This window comes from Aspergillus pseudonomiae (assembly GCF_009193645.1).
Source record: "Aspergillus pseudonomiae strain CBS 119388 unplaced genomic scaffold BDV37scaffold_86, whole genome shotgun sequence".
NCBI classification, from domain to species: domain Eukaryota; kingdom Fungi; phylum Ascomycota; class Eurotiomycetes; order Eurotiales; family Aspergillaceae; genus Aspergillus; species Aspergillus pseudonomiae.
The window spans coordinates 122,901-145,109 of record NW_022476078.1 but is presented as its reverse complement, the minus strand read 5'-3'; the positions used below and the strand labels follow the sequence as shown (position 1 = coordinate 145,109).

General features: G+C 49.6%; 9 protein-coding genes across 9 annotated transcripts; 6 read left to right on the top strand and 3 right to left on the bottom strand.

Moving 5' to 3' along the window:
* The first annotated feature begins 1 nt into the window (after position 1).
* On the top strand, positions 2-3,042 carry BDV37DRAFT_259039 (ubiquitin ligase complex subunit HRD3). Its single transcript, XM_032083097.1, has 4 exons — positions 2-147; positions 210-329; positions 393-2,327; positions 2,382-3,042. Exons 1-4 carry the CDS (start codon positions 105-107, stop codon positions 2,789-2,791), a joined length of 2,508 nt encoding a protein of 835 aa, XP_031937326.1. The 5' UTR covers positions 2-104; the 3' UTR covers positions 2,792-3,042.
* An 88-nt stretch (positions 3,043-3,130) lies between these two features.
* On the top strand, positions 3,131-4,216 carry BDV37DRAFT_259038 (putative DNA repair protein Dds20/Mei5). Its single transcript, XM_032083096.1, has 2 exons — positions 3,131-3,936; positions 3,999-4,216. Exons 1-2 carry the CDS (start codon positions 3,178-3,180, stop codon positions 4,089-4,091), a joined length of 852 nt encoding a protein of 283 aa, XP_031937325.1. The 5' UTR covers positions 3,131-3,177; the 3' UTR covers positions 4,092-4,216.
* Positions 4,217-4,817: 601 nt separating this feature from the next.
* On the top strand, positions 4,818-6,154 carry BDV37DRAFT_287087 (fungal specific transcription factor domain-containing protein; the record flags this gene model as incomplete). The annotated part of the gene is made up of 2 exons (XM_032088049.1): positions 4,818-5,633; positions 5,699-6,154. The coding sequence occupies 2 exons, from the start codon at positions 4,818-4,820 to the stop codon at positions 6,152-6,154; spliced, it is 1,272 nt and encodes a 423-aa protein (XP_031937324.1).
* Positions 6,155-6,623: 469 nt separating this feature from the next.
* Positions 6,624-8,712, bottom strand: BDV37DRAFT_297260 (amidase family protein; the record flags this gene model as incomplete). Its single annotated transcript, XM_032090294.1, has 3 exons — positions 6,624-6,646; positions 6,857-8,676; positions 8,708-8,712. 3 exons carry the CDS (start codon positions 8,710-8,712, stop codon positions 6,624-6,626), a joined length of 1,848 nt encoding a protein of 615 aa, XP_031937323.1.
* An 847-nt stretch (positions 8,713-9,559) lies between these two features.
* Positions 9,560-11,337, top strand: BDV37DRAFT_297259 (putative MFS allantoate transporter; the record flags this gene model as incomplete). Its single annotated transcript, XM_032090293.1, has 5 exons — positions 9,560-9,757; positions 9,822-9,852; positions 9,913-10,031; positions 10,087-10,252; positions 10,307-11,337. The coding sequence occupies 5 exons, from the start codon at positions 9,560-9,562 to the stop codon at positions 11,335-11,337; spliced, it is 1,545 nt and encodes a 514-aa protein (XP_031937322.1).
* Positions 11,338-12,219: 882 nt separating this feature from the next.
* On the bottom strand, positions 12,220-13,821 carry BDV37DRAFT_274836 (glycoside hydrolase superfamily; the record flags this gene model as incomplete). Its single annotated transcript, XM_032085308.1, has 5 exons — positions 12,220-12,358; positions 12,409-12,994; positions 13,050-13,522; positions 13,579-13,770; positions 13,811-13,821. The coding sequence occupies 5 exons, from the start codon at positions 13,819-13,821 to the stop codon at positions 12,220-12,222; spliced, it is 1,401 nt and encodes a 466-aa protein (XP_031937321.1).
* Positions 13,822-14,397: 576 nt separating this feature from the next.
* BDV37DRAFT_274835 (Kelch motif domain protein) lies at positions 14,398-16,670 on the bottom strand (the record flags this gene model as incomplete). Its single annotated transcript, XM_032085307.1, has 3 exons — positions 14,398-16,226; positions 16,302-16,388; positions 16,457-16,670. The coding sequence occupies 3 exons, from the start codon at positions 16,668-16,670 to the stop codon at positions 14,398-14,400; spliced, it is 2,130 nt and encodes a 709-aa protein (XP_031937320.1).
* A 390-nt stretch (positions 16,671-17,060) lies between these two features.
* BDV37DRAFT_217173 (WD40 repeat domain-containing protein) lies at positions 17,061-19,419 on the top strand. Its single transcript, XM_032080099.1, has one exon. It carries the CDS (start codon positions 17,359-17,361, stop codon positions 19,228-19,230), a length of 1,872 nt encoding a protein of 623 aa, XP_031937319.1. The 5' UTR covers positions 17,061-17,358; the 3' UTR covers positions 19,231-19,419.
* A 1,000-nt stretch (positions 19,420-20,419) lies between these two features.
* On the top strand, positions 20,420-22,051 carry BDV37DRAFT_217179 (transcription initiation factor IIA large subunit). Its single transcript, XM_032080100.1, has 2 exons — positions 20,420-21,720; positions 21,775-22,051. The coding sequence occupies exons 1-2, from the start codon at positions 20,837-20,839 to the stop codon at positions 21,812-21,814; spliced, it is 924 nt and encodes a 307-aa protein (XP_031937318.1). The 5' UTR covers positions 20,420-20,836; the 3' UTR covers positions 21,815-22,051.
* The last annotated feature ends 158 nt before the right edge of the window (positions 22,052-22,209 follow it).

Below are 22,209 nucleotides of genomic sequence, written 5' to 3'. Positions count from 1 at the left end.
ACTTCACTAATCTTATCCGTCTGGATCTGGCGATGCTCTTCTAATCGGGGACAGTTCGCCATGTTCTTCTCACTGATCAGTATTAAAGATTCCTCGCTGACAACATGAAAAACCTGTGGTTATGGCGTTTCTTGCCTGTGGCATTTCGTGAGTGTTGGGTGCGGAGCTCAACGTTCGATTGAAGCTGACATCTCTTGATTATGGTATAGTGCTACTGCAGGTGCTTGCGGTAGAATCCAAGGCATCCACCGATGTCGCTCACGAATCATATCAGCATCCAAACCAGTCTCCAGGTGGGACAGAGAGTTCTGACGCTAGGCCTGGAAGCCGTGAGTGTCCCCTTCGGCCTAACCTGTTGTCGCTCTAAGCTAAGATAATAACGGCCTCTCTAGAACACGTTGATACCGCCCTCAGAATTCTCCGTAACTCAAAGATCCCGATTATCACGCCCGAGAAACCGTCCGGCTTCTTGGGGAACACATTACATTACTCTAAAGAGGCTTTCCGCGTCCTGTTCCTGAATGGCCCGCCGTCAGATAATGCCGAGCGGCAGAAGATACACCCAAATGTCGCAAAGGCCGTGGATGAACTTAAGATCGCTGCGCAAAAAGACCAGAACCCCGATGCGATGTTCCTGTTAGCGGAGTTGAATTTCTACGGCAACTACACGCATCCACGAGACTTCAAGCAAGCGTTCCAGTGGTATCAGAGCCTTGCTTCGGCGACTGGGAACAGTACGGCACAGTATATGGTTGGCTTTATGTATGCGACAGGTATTGGAGGTGGAGTTGAGCGAGACCAGGCGAAGGCACTATTATACCATACTTTCGCCGCGGAAGGGGGAAACACGAAGTCGGAGATGACGCTGGCATATCGAAATCATGCTGGCATTGGAATGCCCAGAAATTGCGACCATGCAACGTATTACTATAAGAAGGTTGCAGACAAGGCTATTCAATACTACCGATCCGGACCACCTGGTGGCAATAGTATGATTCGGGAATCATACCGTTGGGCTGACGAGGAGGGCGGCGTATATGGCGAAGGTGCCAGTGTCTCCAGCTCGGGACCAAATGCCATGCGTGACGCAGCACATTCAAGCACTGAAGCCAGCTTGGAAGATGTCCTAGAGTATCTAGACCTTATGTCGCGAAAGGGCGAACTAAAGGCCACCTTCAGCTTAGGAAAGATGCATTACGAAGGCTCGCGAGGTTTGCCCAGGAATCTTCGAAAGGCTATGAAGTATTTCAAACAGATCACCAAGCGCTACTGGAATAAGGACGGGTCTGTGAACCCGAACCATCCGCTTGGAATCGAGAAACTAGCATCGAAGGCAGCAGGCCATATAGGGTTGATGTACCTCCGTGGTGAAGGCGTAGAACAAAACTTTGCCACTGCCCTCACTTGGTTCAGGCGTGGAGTGACAAATGGGGATTCGCTTTGTCAACATCAAATGGGACTCATGTATCTTCATGGATATGGCGTGCAGCAGGACGCTTTCAGGGCTGCATCGTATTTCAAGTCCGCGTCTGAACAAGATTTCCCCGCTGCAGAAACAAGGCTGGGTGCTTTGTTCTTGGACCAAGGAGATGTTCCAACGGCTACCCGATATTTTGAGCTAGCAGCCCGCTGGGGCTGGATGGAGGCCTTCTATTACCTGGCAGAATTGTCCAACAATGGTATTGGTAGGGAACGACATTGTGGAATGGCTGCGTCATACTATAAGATGGTCGCAGAACGAGCCGAAGTGATACATTCATCATTCGATGAGGCGAACGCCGCGTACGAGAATGGTGACAAAGAAAGGGCTCTCGTTGCAGCGATGATGGCCGCAGAGCAAGGTTATGAGCACGCGCAATCTAACGTGGCATACTTGCTCGATGAGCAACGCTCTTTGATGTCTTTTGATCGCATCCTACCGGGTGCTAAGAAGCCTCGACCGTCTCTGCTTCGGAATGCGGCGTTAGCCCTTATCTATTGGACTCGTTCTGCCAAGCAGACAAACATTGATTCCTTAGTTAAGATGGGTGACTATTACCTGGGCGGTATTGGTATTGTTGCAGATGCTGAAAAAGCCTCCACCTGCTATCATAGTGCCGCCGAAGTCCATTATAGCGCACAGGCTTATTGGAATCTTGGCTGGATGCATGAGAATGGCATCGCCGTGGAACAAGATTTTCACATGGCCAAACGATACTATGATTTGGCACTCGAGACAAGTACCGAGGCCTATCTACCCGTCAAATTGAGCTTACTGAAACTTCGTTTACGGAGCTACTGGAACAGAATCACGAACGGCAAGATCAACTCTATTCAAGACGAAGAAGGTGGGGATTCCAAAGTCAACTTTAGTGATGAGTTTTTGCTGACCCCGTGCTCAGAATCAAAGCCCCGGAGGACATTGAAAGAATGGATTGCAGCGTTCATTGAGAACGACGAAGAGGAGGAAGCCTATCGTGCACAGATGTTCAAGCGAGCCGAGGAAGAAGATGACCTGCTATCGAGTGGTTCAGATCGACACCATATCGATGACCGTCATGAAGATGGCTACTACGACGATCTGGAGCTCGATATCGATGAAAGCGTTTTAGAAGGCCTTATCATTGTTGCCTTAGCCGCGACTTTGCTAGTGCTTGTATACATGAGACAGCAACGGAACCGACAGAGACAAGATGGGAATGTAGGCGCCAATCCAGCAGCCCCGGGGAATGCAAATGATGACCGGGGCTTTTTCCCTCGCCCTGGAGACCCGGAGTTCGCTCAATGGGTGGCGGGCGGCGTTGGGCATTGATGAAGAGCACTCATAGTCTGTATATGGTGTATTTTATGATCAATGGAAGATTTTGCTAAGAGTAGAGGAAGCTTTTCATAGATCAAATTGCTACACTACGCATTTAAACTGATCATAGCATAGATTAATTAGCAGTTTTGTATAGTCCAGAATGATATTTACCAAGATGTCTAAAACTTTTGTTGACTAGTAGTCACAAGAGGGTTCAATAGAATCAATACTGGCGACAATTCGAACAAAAGTGGACCTGGAGGTCCTTGGCACATGGCCTTTTAGGTGGGTCACTCCATCTTCCTCTTAAACCTGTATGAAAGCCGTTTCTCTGAATACCCACAAACACTTCAATACAATGTAATTACTTCAAGTATTGCTAGACATTCGAAAAAATGTCTTCCATCAACCTCAATAAAAAGCGCCGTCGCGTTGAAAGTGCAGCATCGGCGCTTTCCAAACCTTTCAAATCTCCCCTTCGCCGACCACCTCAAGTCTCGGAGACCAAACAGGAGGCAGTATCCAAAGACGAGAAAAATGTTCCTCCGGGCCCGTCTCTCAATCATAATAACGCTGACACCAATGATGCGCACACTCCACCTGTGATCTCATCTTCCCCGTTGTCTGCTCGTCCTTCAACTCACACAGCACCTCCTCCTCCCTCAAGCTTGGCGTCTCGCAAAAGAAACGCTCAGATAAACCATCTAGCTTCATCTAAGAAACCTATATTCTCTGACCCGGCCATTCTTGGTCTTCAGAAGAAAGAAAGGGCGCTGCAGTTACGACTTGCTACCCTGCGATCTGAGCTTGATACTGCGCAACAAGCTCTTCAGCTCGAGTCCTCGACCAAAGATGCAGACCTCCAATCGCTGATTACGAAGTGGAGGTCTGTCAGCCAGAATGCAGCTGAAGAAGTTTTCTCTGGGGCTCAGGAACGTGTGGCGCGGATGGGGGGTATAAAGGCTTGGAGGGAGCAAATGAAGAATAACAATGCGCAGTGGGAGCAAGAGGAGATGGAAACCTGGTACGGCAGCGCAGAGGCTGAAGGAGTTGAAGTAGATGAAGATGAGCTGGAGACTCGGAAGGCTGAGATGCTCAAGGGCCGCAAGGAGAGTCACGATGAGGAGCGGAAAAGCAGAGAGATTGAAGATGAGGTTGGTTTTTATTTTGAATTGAGTCTTCCTATGGCTACAAGGGTGCTAATCTCAACTAATAGGAATTCACCATGGACTTTATGTTGAAGACGCTGAATATTGACCTTAAGGTCATCGGATATGATAAAGCTCATCAGAGATGGATTAAGGAATAGTCTACGACTCTGTACACGATTCTCTGACTCTCAGCTATGGGATGGCTGTGTATGATCTTCGCTATCATTATTCTGTCCTTGTCCTTGGCCATGTATAGCTGTTGTCCTTCTTGCGCAGCCCAAAGAGGTCCGGAGTAATCGTGATTTCTAGGACACAATATTCAACTGAGAAATACCCATTCTTACCTGTAAAATTTCACTCACGCTTAAAAAACAGAAAAGAGCAAGTGTAATCTTTAAGGTTGCATATGATGCAGCTCTATCAAAGCCATGGCTGGCACAATATAACTCAAATTCCCCACATAATGCGGAGTAAATAAAGTGGGGGAGCCGCTCTTGTTCTTATCTTTTTTTGCTATCAGTCAATCAGTCACTCAATCACTCATCCTGCCCAGGACAGCCATTTTCTCAGAAATCTTTCGATGACTTATGCCGCGGACTGCAAGCCATTCTAGGCTCCTCGCCTGTGCTCGATGCTTTCGATTGAAGCGAAAATGTGACCACGCAAAACCAACCTGTGGAGAATGCAGACGAAGAGGTGCAGAATGTCTCCCAGCAAACTCTTGCAAAAATGGAGACAACATAACCGTTCCTTTGGAATACCTGAGATGTTTAGAGGCCAGGGTCGCTGAGTTAGAGCATGGTTCGCGCACCTCAACAACATCGCTGCAAACACGAGACTTTGGTATCCAAACTGAGCCGACTGACCCGCTTACCTGCGATCCAATGCCCGATTGCGATCCTGATACTGATAAGGACAATGATGTTGACAAATCTCCGACATTTTGCGATCTTTTGGATTTCGATTTGCAGCGAAAGTCCCCGGGCTCGAATGCACATTCAGTCGTCACATTGTTGGGGGATTCTACAAACTCTACAGCAAGTGACAAATTTGACCCAATGGAGACGAATGTGGATGACTCCATACCAACAGAGGTCGGTTCTCTGCATGATCTCGGCGTAGTGGGCGGTTATTCATTCTGGCTCGAAGAAGCCTACACCAACCTGTACTTCTCAATCACGCACTTCATGTGGCCATTACTTGATTGCAACGCTTGGGGTTCCTGGCGCCATGACTGGAGCCTAAATGAGAAGCCGGAACCATGGAAAGGATTTTTTGTGAAGATGGTGCATGCCATTGGTTCCTTGTCATACAACGTTCTTCAGCCTGGTCAGAACCATTCAAAGCATGCGGCAGAGATGTATTCCTCCGCATTGTCGTATTATCCTTACGTTATGGCAGAAGCGTCCGCTATCCTTCAGATACAAGCGTCAATTCTCATGGTTATCTATTCTCTTCATTGCCCTTCTTCAGGAGAAATCTCTATGTCAGTTTCTTCCATCGTCCCCTTCTGTTCAGCTACGTTGGCCGAGATACAGAAACGCATTTCTTCTGGTCTGGATAGCACCCTGGGAGATACGATGGGAAGGGATGCCAATCTTAATGAGTTGATGTTTATCACTTGTTATATGTTGAATGAAATCATAGTGTCTGGCTGGGAACGACCGGTTTCTGCGGCCTATAGGATTGTTGATGACGATGTACAGATATCTGACCTCCCTCTAAGCTGCTTCGCATCTTCCCTTGACTAACGGAAAAGTTATAGATTCATATGTTCAGCAATGAGATATCGAATGTCTCAAGCACGAGCACAGCGTTGCAACACTTGTTTAGATTGCGAAAGATCCAAGCCAATATCCGAAGATCCTGGGATGAGCCAACTGATATCCAAAACTCGAATGACAGATCGTTCAAGCTAGCATTGGATGATTGGAGGAAAGATATACCTCAATACTCAGTGGAAGAAGCGCAGAGAACCCATCTCGATCCTCTATGGATGACAAAACTATATGACTACAGTGTTATCATCCTTATGCAAGGAAAGCGGAAATGCCTCATGCGCGAAGACCTTGATGATATTCTTTCGGCTGGAGTCGAGGCATGCCTTAACTATAGACGTCTGCAGGAAGAAGGTCAAGTGATGTGCTTTACATGGTCTGCGGTGCGTCTACGCTGGCAAGTTATCGTCTTCGGAGAGTTCTTACTAACGTATCTGCCATAGCTTGTGTTTCAATTCCGGACCGGGGTTATTCTTCTGTATATATGTCGATCCGCGAGTTTGGGGCTCGATTATATACAACAGGCATTTGATGCCGTATGTGCCTGTGCAGACAGCCTCACCTGCTTCGCAACCCGTTGGCAGGATGCCACCCCCTATGCTAAAGTATTTTACTTCCTTCTCCACTCTGCCTCCTGGTTACCAGAAGATCTTCCTGAGCGGCTGCGGTGTGCATGTTCTCTTAGCGAATTGGAGGCCTACGTGAAACAACTAAAAAAACAGTACTTGCACAAAGAGGTTCTGGCAATGATCGAAGATATGGTAAACCCTCCCATTTCTGATGTATGCTAGCAAATAGAAAGAGAGTATGACTGCCTTGGATACTCCTTAAAGAATTGATGAAATAGTGAACCAGAGAGACTGCATTATGTACATAATTCATTAGCATATACAGGTTGGCAACACGAAAAAATCACAGTAATAGCATTTTACCAGCTGTTTGGCCAGTGTTCGTATGAGCCACGATCACAACAATTGTCTGGACCAAAGCAGGGCTTGTCCATCGGGACCACGTGCCATCACGAGCCGAGACAGGATATGTCGTAGCCAGACTCCATCCGTTGCCATCAAGTTGAGGATCAATTATTTCACCGTTGATATAGCATACCAACTGTTTCAATTGCGCGCCACCGCTAAGTTGTAGACTTCCTTTGACCTCAACATACACAGTAGAATCTTTGATGTGCTTGGACTGATCTGTAACTGTGACTCCGGGTAGTTCTATCTGACCCTGAGCAGAGGAATGTTGCTTTCCAGTCGTATGAACAAGATCAGAGTCCAGCCCTGGCACACGAGGCGGCACTTGGCGATAATGTGTGGATTCCTCATATGCATACGCATAACGCAGCAGCTTAGTGTCATCATATGCCTTTCCTGCGAACGTCAAGTTGATTGGCATATTTGTGTCCTCCATCACGCCCATCGGAACAGACACGGTGGGAATACCAAGATGACGGATCTCCCGGTTCCCGTTAGAGTACTTCACGCCATTTTTCCAAGCGTACAGAGAAGCTTCAGGATCCACATCTGCGTTTGCGCGGCCAATATCACCATTAGCGGGAAAGACCACTGCATCAAGGCCCTGTGTGTCCATCCATTGCTCGAATGTCTTCTTTCGTGCGTTTTCCAAGGCTTTAATAGCCTGGTTTAGGTTCGGAATGTCTAAGATCGAATCGGGCTTGTTCTTTGGATATTTGACCATCTCGTGCCATCTAAGCTGGTTTGCGGCATCAGGGGTTCCGCGAAGAGAACCGGGTGCGAGAGGAAAGATAGTTTCTGGGTCTACACAGGCAAGCGAATCAAGTCCAGGCTGGCCGTTGGCGGCTAGGAAGTCATCCCAGGAGTGAGCCACAAGCTGACATCTTTCCACTGAGTGCCAGCCTTCTGGAAGGCCTTCGACACTCACTAGCTCTCCTAGACTTGCTCTAGCTTCGTAAGTGGATACCATTGGGAAGTCAACCTCCACAACTGTAGCGCCACATGCTTCCAAAGCACCTTTAGTTCTCTCCCAAAGCTTGAGCACAGAAGGTCTCGTGCATACTTTATCCGGGAGAGGGTCCTTGCCACCGATATACATGGAAGGCACACCGATCCGTTTTCCACGAAGGGCAGAGCTGTCCTTTAGCTCATCAAATAAGGGAGGTCGAATTGTCTCCACTGAAGGTAAGGGAACAACCTTCTGCTCATTCCAGAAGTCCCCTGAAGGTGTCTTGTCGACAACGGCAAGAACATCGAGAACCTTGAAGAGGTCCGACATGGTGCGGGTATGGGGTACCAAAACGTCGCAAGTCGGATACAGAGGCCACACCCCACGGAGAGGCAACAGACCCTTCGATGGGGTATAGGCAATAATGGAGTTATTGGAAGCAGGTGATCTGCCTGAGGATACAGTCTCGGAGCCTAAGCTAAACGCACAGAAGTTGGCTGTGGTGGCTGTTGCAGACCCGTTAGAAGAACCTGACGCATATGCTGCGGTCAAGTACTCCGGGTTATATGGACTTTCCGCGCGGCCGTACGAGCCTCGCTGCATGCCTCCATATGCCATTGCGGGCATATTAGTTCTTCCCAAGAGAACCGCACCAGACTCCCGCAGAGCCTGGACGCACGCAGCATCTTCTGTAGCGACCAGTTTCTCGAATGCGGGCGAACCGCTGGCGACTGTCATACCTTTGACTTTGATACTGTCCTTGACGAGGTAAGGGATGCCTTCGAGGGGCCGCACGGGAAGACCGGCAGCTCGACGGGCATCAGACGCGGCGGCTTCATCGAACGCAGTGGGGTTGATAATAGGAATGGCACTCAAGCTAAGGCCAGCTGCATCATATACACTGATCCGCCGGAGATATCTAGCTACCAGATCCACGCTTGTGATCCATCCTGCACTCAAGGCATGCTCGAGCTCTGAGATAGTGGCATCGACAAGACTGAACGTTTCAGCAACCTGGTATTCATCAGCACAATGTGCGCTTGGTATATCGGTCTTTGAGCCTTACCGACTCCATGGCAGACATGAAAACTTAGTGGTTTTGGTAACGGTAGGTTGCAGCTAAAGTACGTCTAAGACCAACGCAAATGAACGGAATTGATCAGAACAAGAGCTGGATAGCCCGGGTGTATCATGAAGACTGTTTGTCATTGGGACTAATTGATGGAATTTACAACCGTTATATACCTACAGCTCTGGGTGTGCACTTTCGGAACATGTTTCACTTATGCCTACCTCCGTTTCTACCGGAAGTTGGCTTGGCCCCTCCGGCTACAGGAGGAGCGGACAAAAGTCCGCTCGGGTAGTCAGATGGTTGAGATAGCGTGGGGGAAGTACAAAAGTGCGTGTGCCAAGTCCTGGTTATGGCTTATCAGAGTGAGTCTCCGCACCTTATCTACAGATAAGGTTAGTGGCCGTAGTGGCCCTAGCGAGCGGGGAAGTTTACCCATCCCTCCGGGCGCATACTAGTTTACTACATGCAGGATCTAAACATTGAAAGCGTAAAGCTTCACAGCCCTTAGCAAGTGAAAGTCCCCACAGCCGAGGTCACCGGGATATCTCTCGCTATCTCATGGCCAACGGCCCGTATCAATTGGCTTGCTTCTTTCTACGTAGTGGGTCTGGTTTGCAACCATGCATGCATCAAGCCCCATGCGGGGATATACGGTCAACCCCTCGATAAACCAGTTGAGATAAGTGCCAAGTGATAACATGCGTGTCCTTTATCAGTTGCAAGGCGCTGAGCCCAATTGATTTTTAGATATAAATCAGCCCGAAGAAACGCCCCAGTTGTGAAGGAGAAAACTCGACCGCGACTTCAGTGCTATTGCTCGACATAGACTGCTTTACTCACCCTTGCCCCGATGATTGACACTACCAATGACACGAAAGCTGACGTGCGGAGCTCCGCCAGTGTTGAGAAACATGGCGACGTCATGTCGGGTGAGATCCGCGATATCGGAGCAGACCTCTATGCTGAAGTCGGCCAACTATCGCCTGAAGAGCTCGAACGTGAAGGCGCCGAAGTGCGCAAGCTCCTAGACTGGCGAATTTTACCCATGGTAGCCTTGTTCACCTAAATGTCACTTTATGTCTTCGCAATTTACTGACGAGCTCCGCATTTAGTTATATGTGACATATGTTATCCAATATTTAGGCGAGTATATTGTCGTATCTCAATCTGCTAGTGCCAAGCTAACTAAGTTGTACCGAACAGACAAACTGTCACTAAACTATGCCTCCGCTTATTCGTTCATCCCAGACCTCGGTCTGGAGGGCCAAAGATACTCGTGGGTGGCAGCAATATTCAACTTTGGATATCTTTTTTGGGCTATTGTGCGTGTGATGAGCGATGAGCTTTTTGGGCCAAAGGCTAACGAACCTGATTTAGCCATCCAATCTGATGATCCAACGTTTGCCACTAGCGAAGTATATGGGAACCGTGATAATTATCTGGGCCGGCCTTGTTATTGCACATATTGGAGCTAAAAACTACGCGGGGATATTGGTTCTCAGATTTCTGCTGGGTATGGCGGAGGCTTGTGTCAGCCCGTGCAGTAAGGCTATACCGACTAGGAATTGCCAAAATGCAACCGTCTAATGAGAAATAGTGATGAACTTCACCTCGATGTTCTACAAACGAGCCGAGCAGCCTCTCCGGATGGCTATATGGTTATCTGGGAATGGAATGGCAACGATGGTCGGCGCTCTCTTGGGATTTGGTCTAGGCCATTCTCACAATACTAGCCTGCGAAGCTGGCAGCTAATCTTCTTAACGATTGGCTTACTCAATTTCGTTACCGGATGCTTCTTCCTCTGGATCATGCCCGACTCGCCAAGTACAGCGAAATTCCTGTCCCACAGACAGCGCGTTGTGGCAGTTCACAGAGTTTCGGAGAATATGATCGGTGTCAAGACCAAGGAAATCAAGCTGCGCCAAGCTTTGGAGATTTTTTACGACGTCAAAGTGCTCTGCTGTGTCGGCATCGGCATCGCTTGCGGCGTTATCAATGGTGGTGTATCCAACTTCTCATCGTCTCTGATTAAAGGATATGGCTTCAGTGGCATTTATGCAACACTCCTGCAGCTCCCAACGGGAGCTATCGAAGCTGTGATAGTGCCTATCTGCGGCTTAGTATCCACATACGTGCGGGACTCGCGCTGTATAGTGTTGGCTGTCGTGTGTTTGATTCCATTCGGTGGCCTCCTTGGCATTCGTTTCACGGACCTCAATCATCGCTGGACATTGGTAGGCTGCACATGGCTTCAATACATCATAGGTGCGCCCGTCATCATATCCTGGAATCTCCTCTCCACCAACGTGGCTGGTCATACGAAACGCTCCTTCGCCAACGGGCTCTGGTTCACGGTATACGCAAGCGGAAACGTTGCGGGGGCCAACATCTTCTTTGCTCGCGAAGCTCCCCGGTATTATTCGGCATTGACCGGTCTTCTTGTCTGCTACGCGGGGATAATCATTCTATGTGCCGTCGGGTATATGGCCATGAAGTGGGAAAATCTGCGGAGAGATCGCAGTATGTCACCAGAGGAAACCGCGGAACGCCGTGAGGAGGCTGCTGTTCTCGATGGCTTTAAGGATATGACAGACATGGAGTCTAAGCACTTTAGATATGCGCTCTGATTGCGGATAATGGATAGTAGAGTATATAGTGAATTAGGATGCCGTGATGATCTTCGACCATTTTCAAAGTCAAGCTTCATTCCTGTTGGTATTAGGTAAACTGCAGTACGTCACGATAATATATTATATCCTTGTAAATGAATCACCCATTGCTCATCCTACACTATAGCAATGTAAAACAAGCCCATATCTATCCTAAATCTCACAAATCCTAGTGAACCACCACCACCACCACCACATAGAAAAGCAACATGCGAACACTCGCCCATGCAAACCGTCTTCAGCCAAACCTCATACATAGTCTCCTGTTCTAGAAGAAGGGTCGAACCCCAACCCACACCATATAAACCAATTATTCGGACCATCAGGGTTTCTCGCTGCCAAGTCTGGCGTAGTGGCCACCGAGTAGAAATTATACTGCTTAATTAGACAGGGCTTTGCCTGGATAATTCGACCGGCGTGGTCTTCGTTTGGGTATTCTCTTGTCTTTCCTGGGGATATAGCCTGTTGCTAGGGTAGAAGTCTGGGGTTTTAATGGAAGAGGATTGGTGTTTGGGGGGAGATAGATCGGTGACAAGAAGAATAGATTTAATCATTGGGCTGTGGGGATTTGGCGGGGGAGGTCTTAACTAACTGTATTTGACACGGAGGGTCAATTGATGTCTCCTTGGCTTAATATATTTTGTTGCGGGGGTGTGGGGCAAAGCTTTAATGGGTTTTGTGAGTGGGAATTTGGATGGGATTTCTCTAGGTGTGGATTTCTTGTGTATGTATGTCTTCTGAAGTAGGAGGAGAGTATAGGATTGTAGATGCCTACAGGGGAACAAGTAATTCATTGAGATCATGTGCATTTCTATATAGTTTCAACAACAGACCTACACACTAAGCTTTCTCAATATGTTGGTCGAAGATTTCCCCAATTGCTTTGGCGCTTTGTTTGGGGATTCTCTTCTGGTTGTTCTCGTAGTCGACGTAAGTCACTCCGAACCGTGTCTCGTAGCCCTCGGCCCATTCGAAGTTGCTGCAATAATTGTTAGCTATTGGCTGGCTTGTTCAAGTGGAAGGACTTACTCCATTAAGCTCCATGCCATGTAGGCCCTGACATTGACTCCGTCTAAAGTGTAGGCATCCGCCATAGCGCCAATGTAATCCCGGAAATACTTCGTCCGGAAGTCATCCTGGAGTAGTTGCTCTAGCGGCAAGTCATTCTCTCCTTTCAGACTGGTGCCGTTTTCTGTCACGTAGATCTTGGGGTAGTTGTATCGCTCACTGAGCCATTTCAACAGCTTCCGGAACCCAATCGCGGAGGGTCGCAGCCAGGGAGATTGCGTCTCGGGCCCGACCCATTCACCCTTCTTATTTTGGAGCAGGACCTCCAGGTTGCCTGCAGTGTCATTAGGATCCGCTTCGCCGGTCTTGGCTTTGATGAAGTTGGCGCAGTAATGGTTCATGCCATAGAAATCGTTACTACCGTGGACGAGCGCGATGTCCTCTGGCGTCCACTTCGGCAGTCGGTCACCCAACTGTTTCACCATGCTATCCGGATACTTCCCGTGGTAGATGGGGTCTGCGAACCAGGAAATTGCGAACTCGATCTTTCTATCACAAGCTTCGACGTCTGCCGGGTTCTCGGGGTCCCAAGGCTCGGCCCAGTCGCCTAGAAGACTAGTTAGGTATCTTGGTACATGTGCATGGGACGGATCAGCACTGACCGTTAAGTGTGATGCCTATCTCCCCACCATCGCTGGCCTTGAACTCATCTCGGTAGATCTTCACTGCTGCCCCATGGGCTACCAGAAGACTGTGGCCCACGATCCAACACTCCCGCGAACTATCTCCGACAGGGCTCTTGGCCCGGTCACTTGTTCTCCCTGGAGCAAACTGACCAACGTTATATCCAAGAACACTGCTACACCATGGCTCGTTGAACGTGATCCAATGCTTAACCTTCGAGCCGAACGTCTTGAAAACTATGCGGGCGTAGTTGGCAAAGTCTGCGACGAATTCTTCTTTATTAAGGAGACCACCGTAGCGTTTGTCGAGCTCATCGGGAAGATCCCAGTGGAACAAAGTAATGAGAGGAGTGATACCAGCAGCATGCAGGTCATCGACGAGTTTTACATAATATTGCAAGCCTTTCTCATTGATGGGGTCGTTTCGGCCACCGAGTGGAATAATGCGGGACCTAAGATAAAGCTATAAGCGGATGAGGAGCATGCATAGAGATTGTAACGCTTTTACCAAGAGAGTGAGAAGCGGTATGCCTTGGCACCGCAAGCCTTAAGCAAGGCGATATCCTCGTGTGCGCGATGGTATGAGTCGCAAGCCACATCACCATTGGCTCCTCCGGCGATTTTGCCAGGGATCTTGCAGAATGTATCCCAGATGGATGGACCTCGTCCGTCCTCGTCCACGGCTCCTTCAATCTGGTAACTGTCCAAAATTAAACATCATGTATTAGCCAAAGCCAAACCACTTCTCCATGACTACACGGGGACACAATCAAATCACCTCGCAGTTGCGAATCCCCATAGGAAGTCGGGTGGAAGAGTCGAGGTTGAAGCGGAGCCCATATTGATAGTTGCTTGATGCTTGTATTAAGTGTTTGGGTACCCAGGATCTCGCTCCTTAAATTGTCCCAACCAACATTTGTAGAGACTGAGGGACGTTTAAATATTTTGGCCAGCCAGACTAGGAGGGGAAAGCGGGGATGTTGAAAGGAGTTAAGTACATAGTTCCGGATAAATATCATCTTGTTTCTGGGCTAAAAGCAGACGCGGCTCCACGGACCGTATCCCGAAGACCTGGAATAGGTATAGTCGAAACTACAATAACTCCTCTCATTTGCATCTACTAAAAACAAACAAAAACACCTTGGTTAAATCATGCAATAATACTAGACACCAAATGCAATGGCAACCCGGTCTTGAAACTCCTCGCTGATCGTAATCCATACCTCATTACTTATATCATGTCATGGAGGTTAGTCGAGGGAAATCCTCCCAACCGCTATTTCTTAAGCAGCGACATGGAGCTCAAGCGGTGGTGGACCTGATTGTATCACGACATTTCCATCCCTTCCATTTCGTCGCCATCGAGGTCATCGACATCTTCTGCCATAGTGCCGCCAAGAGCCAGCTGGGACCGCTTAGGATCTCTGCCGGAGCCAAATCCCTCCGCAGAAAGCGCTCCAACCATCTCCAATTCAGGTCCTGCAACAACGCGGCCTTCCATGTCAACCACCTCACATAGTTCAATCAAACTCTGCCGACTCAGAGACTTGAAGCCGTCGGTGCGTACGACTCGGCCCCAGTTGCTGAGACAGAATTGGGCCGCACGGCGCATCAGCCATTCTTCATTCGTCCGGCCGGCTCGCTCCCAGATGATCGCTGCATTCTCCACGTCCAGTTCACGACTCAACCGGTTAACACATAACACTCGTAGCTTAGGCATGTCGTACAAATTGGCCATCACGAGCATACCAGCCACATCGACAATGTCAGAACAGTATTCTGGGTGACCCGAGATGCTATCAGTGTACAGGTAGTAGATGAATGCACGAACGACCGAGTAAGGCTCAGGAATATGCATCCTCTTCGAATGATATTCGACCATCTGAGCAGAATACAGCCTTTTGAAATGGGGCCATCTTAGCTGTAAAATAATCCGATGCACATGGATGGGTGGGGAAGTGGCCACATTAGGAGGTATAAACGTGGACTGGGCTTGGGAAGAAGAGTCTTCTGCGAGCTCGTCACCGTCTACCTGATCGTCTGGGTTGGCTGTGATAGTAAAGTCGGCACCACTGCCGGATTCAGGCGCTTGATCAAAGACAGCCGACAGGTCCGCACCAATTCCAGATAAGGGAGATGCCCCCGATCGTCCTGAGAGTAGTGCTTTGTCTTGGTCGGGCGAGGCGGCTGTCATGTCATTGCCAAGTAAACCGTACCTTTCCAGATCAATACAAAGAACTTCGCTCATGTGGTTCTCATCAGCGGTTCCAGGAGTGGCGCCGACATCCGAGTTGCTGCCTAACAGCCACGCCTTGGTGCCACTCGCATCGACTGTACAGTAATGCCACCTATAACCCGCTTTAAATATTTCCTGTCCATCGGCCAATCTTTGCCAGCGTAGCGAGTCAAGCTCCAATGACGACAGATTACAGTCAAATATACGCACTGTCTCCGACGGAGTTATCAAGTCGAGCAGAACGCCAGACGCATATGCTTGGAAGTGAGTCCCAGAGAATAGCGCAGGTACATGAGGGCCAGACTTGAACTGAAGACACGAGATGGCACCGGGAGCGATTGGTTTCCGTCGATTTGAATTGCGAACTTGCACACTCCCCGAGTTTGCTGCGTAGCTACCCGACCGTCCCGAGAGCTGCTGTGCTGGACTATTGAACATTGTGTCTGGGCTATGAGTACTCCTGCCGATTGCCGCGGGGGTGTCTACGGTACCTTGCGATGTTGTCATTCCAAGAGATTGGATGTCTTTGAGATCAAGCCACCAGATATCCGTCGTACGTTCCATACCCGGGTCAAGGCCTCCAAAAGTCCACAGGCGACCGCCCCAAACCCAGGCAGTATGATCGAAGCGGGCTGTAAATCTCCAGGTCCGAGACCATGTCCATGTTTTCAGGTCCAGGTAAGACAGGTCATCAAGGATTTTGTTATCTCCAGTTACACCTCCTAAGACAAAAAGTTTGTCATCGTAAATGACGGCAGCATGGCGGGCCCTTCCTCGCGGTACTGGTCCACGGATTTCCGGCTGAGTCCAAGTAGAGGTGGTAATATCGAGGATGACCACATCGGAAAGATATTCGCGATGCTCATTCTCTCCACCAAAGACAATCAGTTTGGTCCCTTGATAGAGAGTGGCAGTATGTCCTAGTCAGTTCGCACAGTTTGGTTAGTTCAGATCTCGAGAAATAGTTGAACACCGATGTGGTCAGGTTTAAATACCCATGCGAACTCCTGGAATATCGCCATAATTGTCCACAAGTTCCCAGCGGAGATCTTTAAGGTTCAGCCTCAGAACGTGGTTGTACACTGTTACATTCATATCATTAGCATAAGATGCAATTTGTGCATGCCAGATAATAGGGTCGCTTATGAACCTTCATCAGTATACTGATCGAACCCGCCGAAGGCGTAGATCTGATCGTTGTCGCAATACGTCACAGACGCATTGACCAGACATGCTGGGATATGGCCCTGAGCCTTTTTTATGCTCGGGCGATAGTCCGTACTACCGCGGCGACCGCCGGCTACACTAGGGGGCATGAGGAATGTGTGGTGCGGTGTCTGATGGTCAGAGGACAGGGAAGTCATCGGAAATGAGACTCTCGGCGCCCCGGTCCAGGATTGTGGGTCTCCGTGGGACTGCGTGAACGCCGCGGATGCAAAGGAAGCGTTACTATTCCGAGTAGTAGTGGAGAGCGGTTGCCGCGCCATCAGAGCCACCCAGAAAGGAGAGCGTTGTGGCACCGCTCCACAGAGGGAAAGAGCGTGTAATGGAGTTCTTGGTGGTGTTTAAATTCAAATAACGAGACTTTTCTTTACATGTTATACGAAATCATGCCAAGGCGTACAAAGAGGCTTCGACATCGGGGATGAGAGAATGCGACTAAAAAATTCAAAAAAGAAAAAGCTGGAAAAAAGTGAAAGTTGCCAAGACGATCGTCACGAGAGCCGCATGGCAGACGGGACTAGCCGGGATAGGATTAGCGCACCCGTACCTCAGGTAACCGTTGCCATGGGAGAATAGAACTATACTCTCTATTTATTCCCCTATCCCTCAAGTCTTCCGATCCAGATTCCTTCTTCTCCTCCCATCTTCTTCAGTTTCCTTGCTATCTCATAGTTGCATAGTATATTGTTTATACTTGCTGTTTTCAGTACTTTACTGTACATCTTAAGCCATAATCCCGGCTGAAGGTCATTGGATGACCGCATTGGCTTGACCTTACTTCTTCAACGTTACCTCTTCTGTGCCCCGGTGGCATAATCCTGTTCGAATATGGCTACTCCCACAGTATCGACTCCGGTCAAGACCCACCATGGAATCTTCTCTTCAAAGACTGCTGGAGGTCGCATGCCTCTCACACCTTCTCCACGTATGCGAGCGGGAAGCATGACATCGAATCACTCTTCACCATTCACTCCTCCCCGTCAGCAGGAAGGCGCCAAGGACCATGGAAAGTCTGTCTACGGGGGTAATTTGTCCTCTTATTTTGCCAAGTCCATGTCCAGGGCAACCCGGAGCTACCGCGAGTCTCCCAAGTCTAACATTGCCCGGATTCGTAAGTCGCCTAAGCACCTAGAAATGGGTGTCTCGGAGTGGGCTTTGGCTGGTACTGGTCCCTCATCATCACAGTCTCCGACATCCAAGGAGCGAGTACGGAAAGAGGTCCCGACACGTACGACAAGATCTGGGAAGACCACTGTTCGCATTGCACACAATGCTGGTGACAGATTCATTCCCAACCGGACCGCCAGTGAGGGACTGGCAACTGCTGGAACTGCAAAGCCCGAGGAGAGCCAACGATCCAAGACTAGTGGCAACGAGGGCTCTACCGTTCTTGCAAGTGCCGCGAGCGCCTTCGACATTGGTGGTCGAGGAACGGAAGACGATATCACCGCGGCTCTTGAGAACCTCGGCCTCGAGGATAGCGAGACTTCCTCAACATCATCATCTTCTTCGTATACCAGACCCGCACCAGATGCTGTAGCCTACGAATCGTCATTGGCTGACGCTTGCGGTGTAAATCTGAATACTCGAATTCTTGCTTTCAAGCCACCGCCTCCGGAATCGTCCAAACCCATTGACTTGCGTGCTCAGTACAATCGTCCCCTTAGGCCTGCTAAATCTAAGTCGGCACAGTTCCGCAGAAGGGTTCAAACTGCTCCCGAGCGTGTTTTGGATGCGCCTGGGCTTCTGGATGACTACTATCTTAATCTCCTGGGTTGGAGTTCTGGCAACCAAGTTGCCATCGGCCTTGAGCGGAATGTTTACGTGTGGTCGGCAGATACAGGGTCCGTTAGCTGCCTACTGGAGACATCTCCGGATACGTATATCAGCAGTGTCAAGTGGAGTGGCGATGGAGCCTATGTTGGTGTGGGCTTGGGCACCGGCGAGGTTCAGATCTGGGATGTCGAAGAGGGTACTAAGCTGCGAAGTATGTTTGGCCATGACTCTCGTGTTGGTGTCATGGGCTGGTCTAAGCACACCTTGTCTACCGGTGCTCGCAGCGGACTTGTGTTCAACCACGATGTCCGCATCGCTCAGCACAAGGTAGCTGAGCTTGTATCTCACACCTCCGAAGTCTGTGGCCTCGAGTGGCGACCCGATGGTGCTCAGCTGGCTACCGGCGGAAATGACAACTTGGTGAATATCTGGGATGCTCGGTCTCTCAGTGCACCCAAGTTCACCAAGACCAACCACCGTGCTGCTGTTAAGGCTCTCAGCTGGTGTCCCTGGCAACTGAACTTGCTTGCCACCGGTGGTGGATCATACGATCGCCATATTCACTTTTGGAACACCACGACGGGTGCGCGTACCAACAGCATCGATACTGGTTCCCAAGTCACCAGCCTGCGATGGAGCAACCACTACCGGGAGATTGTTAGCTCCAGTGGTTTCCCCGATAACTCCCTGAGCATCTGGAGTTACCCAACTCTGGTCCGCAACATTGAGATCCCGGCACACGAGACTCGTGTTCTGCACAGCTGCCTGAGTCCCGACGGTCAGCTTCTGGCTACCGCGGCAGCGGATGAGAGCTTGAAGTTCTGGAAGGTCTTTGAACGCAAGCCAGGAACTAGTGCATCGGCGTCTCGTGAGGGTGGAGTTGGAAGCAAGGCTCAAATGACTAAATCCATGACTATCCGCTAGTTTTGCTGCGTAGTTTTCTTGTACATTTGTTTCGCTTTTCATTGGGTACTGCGTGGATTCTGGGTATATCACTGGGAGTTGGATCACACTTGGCTGGCGTTACTTAGCTGGAGCACTGTATTTAGGCGAGACGGTATATTTGGGTTAAGATTCTTGTATAGCACATTATTAGAATTGATGACAAACTATCCTAGTACCACTTGACATTGGACGATAGATTGATTGTAAGACGGTCAATCCCTCGGGGACAGTCGACTTACTATACTACTCCTGTGTCCCTACAATTAATGTTAAAATCGTGACTACTTAAGATAAGCTTGAAGGGCCGATGGCGCTAACTTAGTGAGGGTGCGGGTGGTGACTAAGCAGGACAAGGACGGATTTCGCCCGAAGATTACGACTTTCACCTCATTCAATTCCCTCTCAGGCACGCCTGTCCCTGCGCTCCTTGCCAACAACCTTCGTTTTCTCGGGCGGTTTGACGAAAGATTTCACGTACCACATAGCCAGGTTGCATACGATTGCCGGTCAAGTCCTGAGCTACCGAAGCAGGCCCGAACTTGATTGTTGGAGGTTACCGTCGCATTAGCTCGTGGCAACCGACCGCTGCGACGGAACACCTGCCCTGGTGATAAGCCAACGACAACACCTCCACCTTACATCCCGGAAGTGATAGGCTCGCACGTTTGATTTTTTTGTCGACAAAGGATAGACCGTGGTGATTTACCTGATTTGACAAGGCCTGTCTACGAAGTTCTGCCCCAGCGACCATGTCCAACCAGCAGGTGGTGAGTGCTATCTGACAGAGCCCTAGCTTGCCTGAGCTGGGAGACCTAGGAAGGATTAGCAGATATTTTCTCTTTTCGTTGGCTAGCTTTCTTCAGTGAGGGTCTGTCCCTGTAAAGAATATTGGCTTATACCAGATGATTCATAGGGCACGGTGTTCGATCGTGTCATCCAGGAAGTCTGCGATGGTTCTCAGGTGGATTTTGAGGAAAGTGGAGTGGACCAGCAGACATTGCTAGATTTGCGGAAGGTGAGTTAGACAGAAATTTGATATTGGAGATGTTTCTTTGATGGATTTCCTGGTAAAAAAATGCCAACGAAGGGGGAACTGATGTTGGCTACGATGGCCCTCGGCCAAACGCGGGGTCCGAGAGTTGCGGGAGGCGGCAAAGCCTCTGGGGGAGCGTCAGCCTTTTGAGGTCCCTTTATACTCCTCACATTTTACCCGCGGGAGCCTAAGGCTGCCAAGCCTCCTCATCGTCCCTCTCATTCATTCGATCTATAGTTCGGGCTTACCCTTTGTCAACCTTGGCCTCATATCACATTGATTTATCTCTACTTGGACTTTTATTCTCGTCTCATAACCTTTCTATTGACTGTTCCACTATCTAACTAAATTCTACCTGCACAGAGCTGGCAAAAAAAACTGTCGTCCCTGGGTGTCGCTCATTTCCCTTGGGATCCCCCACCACCCCAACCAGCCCCTCCTCAGCCTCAGAACCAGAATCAAATCCTCCCTCCCAGTGCGACCGTACCCTCTAATGCTCCTCGACCCGCTCCTTCTCAAACCCCTCAACAACATGTCCCCCCTCCGCAGTCGATGCCGCAACCGATGCCTGGCACCGCGCCTCCGTTACAGGTCCCCACCCCGGTCGGGGCAGCACCAAATGCCATGGGCCAAGCGCCACACATCAAGACGGAGCCTGGTATGAACGGCCAAACCAGCTTGCCCCCTATGAGTAACATGATGCCTACGAATACTCCAAATGCCCAATCGGCGCGAGAACGTGCTGCCAACATGCTACACCAGAGATACGGCGCGGCCGCTGCCAACTCGGTCAGTCAGTTGCAGGCCCAGTCGCAGGCTGCCATGGCAATGCCAGGACAGGCCCGTCCCCAGAATTTACCGCATGTTCCAAATGGACAAGCGCCACATATCAAGCAAGAACCAGGTTACCCTCCTGTTTCTCAACCCCCCATGAATAACACACAGACAGACGGTGCCGGCGACGATGCACTGTCAGCATGGAAAGCAGAGGTTGCGCGAAGGCGTGAGGCTGCTGAGCGTCAGAACGGAGAAGGCGACAGGGTTCTTCGTGAACATCTGAAACAGCGCATGCTTCAGCTCGAGGGAGGAGGCCTTCTGCTGCCATTGGAGGAACGCCAGGACTCGTCAAGAGCACCTGCCCGTGAACTTGCGACAGATGCCGTGATCCCTTCGGACCCAAGCACCTCAGCATCGTCTTCTTCGAAAGTAGTCCAAGCCCAATATGACGGCCCGGGAGGCGATGATGAGAGGGATGAAGACGATGAAGATGCCATCAACTCCGACCTCGATGATCCAGACGACCTCGTTGCTGATGACCATGAAGCGGAAGATGCCGTCGGCCAAGTGATGCTCTGTACGTACGATAAGGTCCAAAGGGTGAAGAACAAGTGGAAGTGCACCTTGAAGGACGGTATTCTGACGACTGGTGGTAAAGAGTAAGTTCCATAGAAGCACCTGAAGTACTGTGACAAGCTTGCTGACTTCAACAGATATGTCTTCCACAAGGGTCAGGGCGAGTTCGAGTGGTAGGTACGCAGTGTTTCTGTCCCCCGTAGCCACACGGTCTTGACGTCCGTTTTACTGTCTTTTTTTTACCCTTTTCATTTGTTTTAGCCATGTTCATTCATCTTCCCAATCTGTAAAAACCTTCTCCTATTTGTCTACCATTTTCAACCAAGGCAAATCACAGTACGGACACACGATGACTCCCAAGGGTAGTCGGTGGAAGCGGAAATAACCCTCAATGATTTTTGTTTCATGAAGTACATGAGGACGTTTGCGGCACGAGACTTTAATCTTCTTCATGTTACCCTTAGTTTGGATGCACATGGCGCTTTATGCAGGGGATGGCTATTTCTTTTCTTTGGTGTACTAGAATAATTCTACTTTCAAATGGGATTTTTGCTTTGTTGTCTCTACATCGT